General features: G+C 39.8%; 1 protein-coding gene across 1 annotated transcript; it reads left to right on the top strand.

Moving 5' to 3' along the window:
• Nucleotides 1–4,362: 4,362 nt before the first annotated feature.
• LOC132270176 (uncharacterized) lies at nucleotides 4,363–7,767 on the top strand. The gene has a single exon (XM_059771375.1). The coding sequence runs from the start codon at nucleotides 4,363–4,365 to the stop codon at nucleotides 7,765–7,767; it is 3,405 nt and encodes a 1,134-aa protein (XP_059627358.1).
• Nucleotides 7,768–10,063: the final 2,296 nt, after the last annotated feature.

The following is a 10,063-nucleotide window of genomic DNA, read 5'->3' as shown; positions in this document are numbered from 1 at the left end:
CAACTGGCGCTGATCAAGCAAGGATTATGCCCTAAATGCAAGACAGACATTGGAAGGGACCGAGAGAGGTTCCATAGCGACACTCGAGGACGTCCTGGAAGTTCACGTCATGAAAACAGACCTAGGTCACCCTCGTCTAGGGTGCCTGTGACAAGTTGATTAACATGGTCTGATAAAAGGTCTAATACCAATGAACATCACAAGCGGAGGCGAGAAGTGAACTCCAACAGTCAGTCAAGGAATCTTACTCATGCTGTCTGGAAGCCGAGGGAGCATAACTCAAATATGGCTCGCCAGGCTGAGACATCAGTTAACCACCCAAACCATAGGCAAATGATGGTCAAGCCACCAGTCACTGACGACGGTCGATGGTCAAGGGTGAGTCATCCAAAGTTCTCTAGGGTCAGGGATATCCCGCCAGCATTCATGACTCGCACTAAAGTAAGACGGTGGCAACGGATGAAGACTGAGTTGAAGAGAATGGAAGAAAAATATTCAGCTCCATAGCCAGGGAAGGTGACTTTGCTTAGGAGAGAACCTATCAAGCAAGATTCAAAAAGTGATCCGAAAGGAAAATCCAAGGAAGATAGTGCAGACGGAAATGGATGCACTGAAGAGAAATGTGCGTCTTCCTCCATGAAAGAAGCTGAAGATGAAGCAGGATTTGGTGATGACGAACTCGACCTGGATGACCAGGATGATGGTTCAAAGGGTATCAAATTTGGTTCATTTGAAGGAATTGTGAATTGCAATATGGTTCTTACCTTGCCTCATATTTTTGAGGCTAAACCTGATCAACCCTCTGCTATGGAAGGAGACGTCGAGGTGATCGATGATGAAGGTCAGGAAGTTCCGGAGATTATTGAGAACCCATCTGAGTCGATCTCTGAAGATAAGAAACAGAAAGTCGCTGTGATAAGAGCTAAACTACGAGATGATGAGTCAGTGACCATTGGGAGAGATCAGGCGGCTAGGGTGATTTTTGAGAAGCCTTCTGCGGCAATGTCTCAACACTTGAAACCACTCCATATCAGAGTGTTCCTAGAAGGGATACCAGTGTCTCGGACACTGATAGATAATGGATCTGCAGTTAATATCCTTCCGATGAACACCATGAGGTTGCTACAAAAAACGGAAGATGACTTGATTCCCACTGACTTGACAGTCAGTAATTTCACAGGGGGCAGAGCCAGGACCAGAGGGGTAGTCACCTTGGAAATGACAGTTGGAAAATGTAAGACCATGACTGCATTCTTCGTGGTCGACGCAGGGGCGGCTTACAACGCTTTGATTGGGCGTGATTGGTTACACCCACGTTTCTGCATCCCTTCTACCCTCCACCAGTTTTTGATTTTCTGGGATGGGGATGAAATCCAAGTCATATGGGGAGACAATAAGCCTTTCGAAGCTCGGGTCCATGTGGCGGATGCAGTTTTATATGAGGAGGAAATGGGTCCTGTGAGGCTTATTGGTTGTAACAAGTATGGCAAGCATGAGAAGGCGACTGTGATACCCCTCGATTCTAGAGCCACGGGTGATCAAGTCCGAGCACAGATCCGAGGGATATCAAACAATTAATATTTAAACAAGCATTGGAATACAAGATGAATTAAAAATAAATAAATAATAAGCTGAAGGAAACTAAATAATAAACCCCTATTTTAAAATTCTCAAATAAATAATAATTAAAAATCCAATAATAAAATCCTCCAATCCTCGGATACTAGTAATTAATTAAACTACAACTCGGGAATCCATATTGTGGACCCCTAACAATATCCTAACTGAAATACTGAACTGAAATAAAACTAATAATTAAACCATGAAGAAGAGTCCTACGTAGAGTCGGAAGAGTGAATGACTGTCTCTGCTTGGCACGAACAATCTCTAAGACTGGAACTGACGAACACCTGAAAAATAATAGTGGGTCAGGCCCACATACAAGTTCTAATCTACTACATCCCAAACAGAGACCCGATACACGTACACATCTTAATTAATTCAACAATAACTAAATAGTCCATGAATAGATATATACACACTAAAGGAACCTCACTAGACTATAGAGTTGTCTCAACCTGAATAGTAGGTAACATGCAAAACGCACATATAGTGGGCATGAGTACCTAGACCTACCAGGGTACACAACTACGCTATATCTAGCTACACATCCCTAGCAATATACGCACCCTAACCACTGATCCTGAGACTTAAGCTCATATCATGGCGTATAATTATATATATAAAATCCGTCCTATCCAATCATCAAAATAAACTATCCAATTATTATTTTAATAATATGTCATCCAACTATTCCGTTGACCTGACACGAATAAGTAGGACTTAACACTATGGTTAATCCGTTCCCTTATTTAAAATAGGTAGGACTTAACTCTTAAGTTAATCCGTCCCTAATATGCCCCAATCCCATAATGGTGCATTAATCCATATCATAATCAAATAAAAATTTCAAATCCAAGGATAATGTCAATAATGTTTACATATAACAATCCAAATAAATATGATAAAAATCATATACACATCCTTTGCATTTACTTGAGCAAAACATCAACTCTAAGTGGCATGCATTTAATTTACATCACAAGAAATTAACATGCAACTCCACTAAATTGTACATCTCCATGCCTTGTTTAAATTAATTTAAATCTAAACAATTGATTAAAATAATTTAACCCAACCATGTTTAATTAATTTATCCTTTTACAATTAAACCCATACTTAACATGTAAACTTAAATTATGCACTTCAATTCTTAATGAATCTATTAAATAAATAAATATTTAATACAAAATTCCTTAATAACAAAACAATAGCCTCAGTTTAATATCCAACATTAATTAGTCTAACTTTTAAAATATTTAATGCATAACTAATTTTTGTAATATACCAGATTCCTTTCTAACAATTTCTCACAATATCAAATTGTTCTAAGCTGACCTTTCCATCCTCGTGCCGCGTGTATGTATTAGAAAGGAAGTGAAATTTCAATTGCAAATACAATGAGATAAACTGAAACATTCCTAAGCTGTTCTTCCTCGTTCGGCGTGCATGACAAAACAAAAAGTCTCATTATCCTTTAAATCATAGTCTGATTTTTATTTAAATCCCTTATCAATGGTTTCCTCGTTCGGCGCGCACAAATTATGCAAAAACACCTTATGACTTTACCTATATATGCATACACCGATTAATATATAAACTGGTTCATTAATTTTCCCTCTTTTCGTGTGCATTCTTTAAGCATGAACAAATTTTGATTTCATATATATATACACAATACTGACACATGCGAGTATTAATTCAAGTAAAATAAATTAAATTAAATTAAAAATCAAGGCCACCAATAATGCCAGTTCGGCATAACAGATTAATTAAAACCCATTATTAAAACATGAAATACAATTTCCAAATAAATTCATGTAATTAGATTCAATTAATTTATTTAAAGAACCTAGAATTAATCTAGCATGCATAGGGTACGAATCAAAGGAGAAGAGAAGAATTAGAACTTGCCTTTAGGAATTTGATAAAAACCCTAACCTCCTTCTTCCTTTTCCTCTTCCTTCTTTCTCTCTCTAAAATATAGTACGTGATATATTTTCTAACCTCTTTCCCAATCCTATAGTTATATATTTATAGGCAACTAACATAACCCTAATCTTTTTCCCATTCCAAGACAAACTAAAATAAAATAAAATAAAATTTAAATACTAAAAAGGTAACTTAAATATATGTTACGTATAATCTATGTGTAATCCTTTTTATATGTAATATATAAATATATATGACTTTCCTTATATATATATATATTTATTTATTTATTTATTTATTAAATATACATATACATAGGTAATTATCCATCCCATTAAACCCCTTATCCAAGTAGTCCATGGAGCCCAATTGGTTGGTCCATTACTACTATTCATATCCAATTCCTTAAAAATATGAAAATAAAAATAAAATAAAACAATTAAATTCCTAAATAAATACACATCATCACACACAATTTCATTTAAATAATTAAATCAATTAACACATTTAACAAATAATTAAATCAATTAAACAAGTAAACAATTTGCCAAGAAATCAACTAAAAAATTAAATGCAATTAAAATAATTTTTTTTTTAAAAATACCGAGACTATCCTTTTTAAAATTAGGGGTATTACAGCGACGATGAGGAAAAATCTGACAGACGGAGACTTATCCGATTTATTCAAGGAACTATCAAGGCCAAGTGTTATCTGCGAACCGAGGCCGATAGTTGAAGTTGATGAACAACAGGTTGTTAATGGACCAAGCCCAAAAGGAGAAGGAGAGAATGCTAGCATTTAAAGCTAACATGGCACGGCTGAGAGCATATCTTGCCAAAAGACGGGCAATGTTGTGGAGTGATATGTCGGCCAATATGGCCGAAATTATAGAAGAAGGTGAGTCAGGGGATTGTCAAGATGTTATTCAGCTAGAAGAGCTAGATGCAGCTCCAGCTAAGCTAGAGGATCTGAAAGCCGATGTTCAGGATCCCTTGTTGGAGATCAATTTGGGAGCAGAAGAAGAGTCTCGGCTAACCTACATAAGTGATCTTTTAGAACCTGACTTTAAAGCTGAACTGATCTTGTTGCTTAGAGAATATAAGGATTGTTTTGCTTGGAATTACACTGAGATGCCGGGATTACCAAGGCAGCGAGTCGAGCATCGACTACCTATAAAAGAAGGTTTTAGACCGTTCAAGCAAGCGCCTAGACGTATGTCAACAGAAGTGACTATGACAGTGAAGGAGGAAATTGAGAGGTTGCTCAAAGCAGGATTCATCCGGACCACAAGGTATTGCGATTGGCTATCCAACATCGTTCCCGTAGTTAAGAAGAATGAAAATATTAGGGTGTGCGTAGACTTCAGGAATTTAAATTTAACTACTCCAAAAGATGAGTATCCAATGCCCATGGCCGATCAATTGATTGATGCGGCCGCCAAGAATGAGATTCTGTCATTCATGGACGGTCATTCAGGATACAACCAGATATTCATAGCAAAGGATGATGTTAACAAAACGGCATTTAGATGTCCGGGAGCCATAGGCACTTTCGAATGGGTGGTGATGCCCTTTGGTTTGAAGAATGCCGGAGCCACTTATCAACGAGCTATGAATGCAATCTTCCATGACATGATTGGGAAATTCATGGAAGTATACATTGACGACGTGGTGGTGAAATCAGCGACAAAGGCGAAACATCTGGCCGACTTGAGGAGATCATTTGAGAGAATGAGAACCCATGGTTTGAAGATGAACCCACTTAAATGGGCCTTTGGAGTGACAGCTGGGAATTTTCTAGGGTTCTTGGTGCATCGGAGGGGTATCGAGGTCGACAAGAATAAAGCTAGGGCGATCATCGAAGCTCAACCACCTCGCAACAAGAAGGAGTTACAAAGACTAATTGGTCAAGTCACATACTTGGGAAGATTTATTTCAAATCGTGCTGGAAAGATCCATACCTTTTCTCCGCTCTTAAATCTCAAATCAGAGGAAGACTTTCGATGGGAAAAGCATCACCAACATGTGTTTGAATCAATCAAGGAATATCTTGCCAACCCTCCTGTCCTTATGCCACCTAGGAAGAAACAGCCGCTGAAGTTATATATTTCAGCTGTGGATGAGTCAATCGGAAGTTTGTTAGCCCAGGATAACAAAGTAGGGAAAGAACAGACGGTGTATTACCTTAGTCGTATTTTGACACCGGTTGAGCGTCGATATACGCCAATCGAAAAAATGTGTCTTGCTTTGTATTTTGCTGCTCACAAATTGAGAATATATATGCTACCTGTTTTAGTTTATGTGATTTGTGCCACTAACTTAATTAAGTATATGCTTTCTCGTCCAATAATTTCTGGACGAATAGGCAAGTGGTCCTTGGCCCTTATGGAATTCAGTTTCCAATATGTGCCTCAAAGGGCCGTGAAGGGCCAAGCACTTGCTGATTTCCTAGCTGACCATCCATGCTTGGATGTTGATCCGGGAGTCTATGATGCAATGGAGTTATATGCTATTCAACTAACTCCTTGGACTCTAATTTTTGACGGATCCAGCGCAAATGATGTCGGGGGAGCTGGAGTTGTAATAATTGCACCAAATGGCAGGAAAACAACATATTCTTTCTTTCTAGATTTCAAATGTTCTAACAATCAAGCACAATATGAAGCTCTGATTATTGGTCTTGAAATACTCTTAGAAATGGGGGCACAGACCGTTGAAATCATAGGTGATTCAAGTTTGGTGATCGGTCAGTTGTCCAGCAATTTCAGGTGCCAAAGTTGGCACCTCAAACCATTCCACTCTATAGCCATGCAATTACTACAAGAATTTGCAGAGGTAAAGGTCAAGCATGTTTATAGATTGCATAATAAAGAGGCCAATGATTTGGCTCAAATAGCATCTGGCGTTAGGGTGCCAGAAGGAATAATGGAGAATTTGATCAGAATAAAGAGAAGATCATTACCCTCAGTTAAGGCGAGGGAAGAATTGTTGGCGGAGGTCTTTGCAATCGAGGTGGAAGACGATATGGAAGAGAATGATTGGAGAACACCGATCGTCGATTTTCTCAAAAATCCAGACCCTAAGGCTGACAAGAAGCTAAAAATCAAAGCTCTTAAGTTTGTGATGATTGATGGAGACCTATTCAGGAAAAGCATCAAAGATGACCTACTCTTAAGGTGTGTCAGTAAGAAGGAAGCCATGAAAGTAATGGGAGAGACCCATGAAGGGATATGTGGTGCTCACCAAGCTGGAATAAAAATGAAGTGGCTGATTAGAAGGTATGCTTATTACTGGCCCGGGATGCTTAAAGATTGTATCACATACGCCAAAGGATGTCAAGCGTATCAAAGGCATGGGCCAATCCATAGAGCCCTGGCGATTGAATTACAACCAATCATAAAACCATGGCCTTTTAGAGGATGGGCTATGGATTTGATAGGGAAAGTTTATCCACCTTCTTCTAAACAACATTGTTTTGTCATTGTGGCAACTGACTACTTTACCAAGTGGGTCGAAGCGGTGCCCATGAAGTCAGTGCACCAAGAAGATGTGATTCGGTTTATTAAACAACATGTTATTCATAGATTTGGGATCCCAGAATCAATCACAACTGATCGAGGTTCAGCCCTTGTCGCCCAAGAAGTGCAGGCATTTGCAGCAGAGTACGGGATCAAGCTCCTAAACTCAACCCCTCACTTTGCACAAGGAAATGGTCAAGCCGAGTCGTCTAATAAGACGCTAAAAGGCATCATTGAAAAAATGGTGGAAGATAACCCTATGGTGTGGCATGAACTGTTATCAGAAGCACTTTGGGCATATAGGACTTCTCAACGGTCAAGCACAGGTGTGACTCCATTCATGCTCACCTATGGTCATGATGCAGTTTTGCCTATGGAAGTAACTGTGCGGTCAATGAGATTTGCATTGCAAAACAATTTGACCCCTGCTGAATATAATGAGTCTATGTTGATCGAATTGGAGGACCTAGACGAAGTAAGGTTAAGGGCTCTTGACCACATACAAGTTCAGAAAAGGCGAGTAACAAGGGCATATAACAAGCGTGTTAGGGCCAAAATCTTCGGTGAAGGTGACTTGGTTTGGAAGACTGTCCTCCCAATGGGTGTGAATGATCGAAAATATGGAAAATGGTCACAAAATTGGGAAGGTCCATTTATGGTTTACAAAGTCTTAAAAGGAGGCGCATATCATTTGTAAGATCTTGACGGGGAAATACACCCTCGACCGATTAATGGCCGATACTTAAAAACTTATTATCCTACAATGTGGGAGACAATGGAGAATAAAACCAAAGATGGTTAAATAACTAGAAGCCATAGAGACATGCATTTCATTCGTTGTTTTCATTGAGTACAAAAGTTTATAAGAATCATTACCTATCATTTTCTTTGCAGATAAACAAAATGACTCCTGAGCTCATCCCACTCTTTCTTAGACATGGCCATTTTTTCATCCTCTTTGGCCTTCTCAGCCCTCAGTCGAGGAATTTCTTTTGAGACCGATTCTCTCTGCTGATCAATTTCCACATTCTTTTGATAAATCTCCTTCATCTGAATAGCGAGTCCTTCTCTTGATCGGGCAGTTCCAGTCAATTCCATCTTGAGACGTTCTATTTCCCGTTCGATCTCTGCTGCTCTCTGGTTTTCCTTAACATGAGTAAATTTTAAGGCCCGAAAATGGGATACATTGTCTTTCTCTTGTTGAATCAAAGATTCTTGCTCCTGCAGGTTTTCATGGATCGTAGACGACAGCTCACCAGCCTTCTGAGAGGAGAGCTGAAAATCAGAGACGAGAGTTGGGAATCGACTCTGGACAGATTGAAGATGGTTTATCTGTTCTTGACTTAAGTCATGATGATCTATCAAGACGGACATGGCATCAGTCACATCAGTAGCCAAACTTGGCATCTCAGAGAGGTCTCGGGACACGACGGCGACTAGTAATCTTTTTGCCCCCTCAATATCTGGCAGACGACTGGAAGACGTAGGCACAACGACTGGCTCGTTCATCAAGTGATCTAGATCAAACCCAGCCGCTATCTCGGAAAAGTAGGCATCAAAGTCATCGATCGTGCTATAAGTTTGAAGGGGCGGTTGAGACTGAGAATTTGAGCCAGCCTATGAATGAAAGGAATTTAGTAAAACAAGTCAAGGCTTGAATAAGAGAATAAGTCATAAATACTCACACCAACTGGTGAAGGCCGAGTCACGTGGCCAAAGGTGCGTTTGGTAGCAAACGCTGGTGCAGAGTAAGGGCTTGGAACTCTTGGTTGTGTGCCCGGGGCAACCTGCAAGAGAAGAATGTTTTTGAATGCCTAACTTTGATAAAGATATACGGGAGATATACTGAAAGATCATCTTGAAAATCACCTCAACCTCATCAAATTGATGAAAGACAGTGTTTGGTTGAGTAGTGGCTTGTTGACACTCGACTCCACTAGTGCGAGGGTGATCAGCATTCGCAATGTCATCACAAATGTTGATCCTATCTCTTGACAACGACCTAGCCGAGTGTGAGGAAACCTGTCCGTAAAGATGCCATTAGAATCGGCAGGGTACACTGATACTGGAAGTAAAAACAAAGCCTAGTTACCTCACGGCTGGTAGAGATATTTGTCTCAACTGAGAAAGTCGATGGCATCAAGGGGTCAGGATTTTCTTCCTCCTCTTCATCGATCAGAGGTAAAGGGTTGGTGGTCCTGACTGAGGTAACCTGTTTTTTTCCTTTCCCTGCCCTGATCACCTGCAATACCGTTGAGGTTAAAAAAGGGGTATATAGGTGGTACATACAAATAAGCTAAAGTTCTAAGAGATTATGCTTTGAAAAATTCATAAGGAAAACCTTAGGCCTCTTGGGGGGCACCACGTTTTCCTCGTCAGCCTCAGGCATTTCCGCCTCATGATCAGAAACTCCCAATGGGTCATAGAAGTCAACAGCTGCATAAAAGAAAAGATGTTTTTATGATCTAAGGCATAGAACTTGGTTTTTATATATATGTAAGTATGAGTGTGTACCTTCTTTGGACGACTTTGATTTTTTCATCCTGCTGGGAGAACCAGGATTAGCCACACTGATCCCTTTTGATGGCTTGGTCGAGGCTCCTTGGGGTTTAATAAAAATAGAGGCAATCCTATTTGTTATAGTGCGAGAATCCTCCACCATAAGCTCCGCAATATGGTTTCCCCACCAGTAGTCAAAGGATGGAGAAGTATCAGGATTTTCCAGGAATGGCTGCAAAGAGAACTTGTTACAGAGACGGTTGAACCGGGAGGATACTCTATCCACCGTTTCTTTTGAGGTGAAGATTACTCGTTCCAAGAAAGAAGTATTGAAAGATCGAAAAGGCGGAAGTGGAACGAGTTGGGTGAGACCAAATTGTCTAGCAAATTGTGGGGGATTGTAATACTCCACCCCACACTTACTATTTGGAGAGCCCATTCTTGAACATCCATAAGAGATGTCCCTAGCAATCAAGAAACTGGCCCAGGTTTGT

Source organism: Cornus florida, unplaced genomic scaffold (genome assembly GCF_030987335.1).
Source record: "Cornus florida cultivar Cherokee Brave unplaced genomic scaffold, ASM3098733v1 CherokeeBrave_3.0.0_Hap2_Chr08, whole genome shotgun sequence".
NCBI lineage: Eukaryota > Viridiplantae > Streptophyta > Magnoliopsida > Cornales > Cornaceae > Cornus > Cornus florida.
The sequence above is the reverse complement of the archived record's forward strand: the minus strand, read 5'-3'. Positions and strand labels throughout refer to the sequence as shown.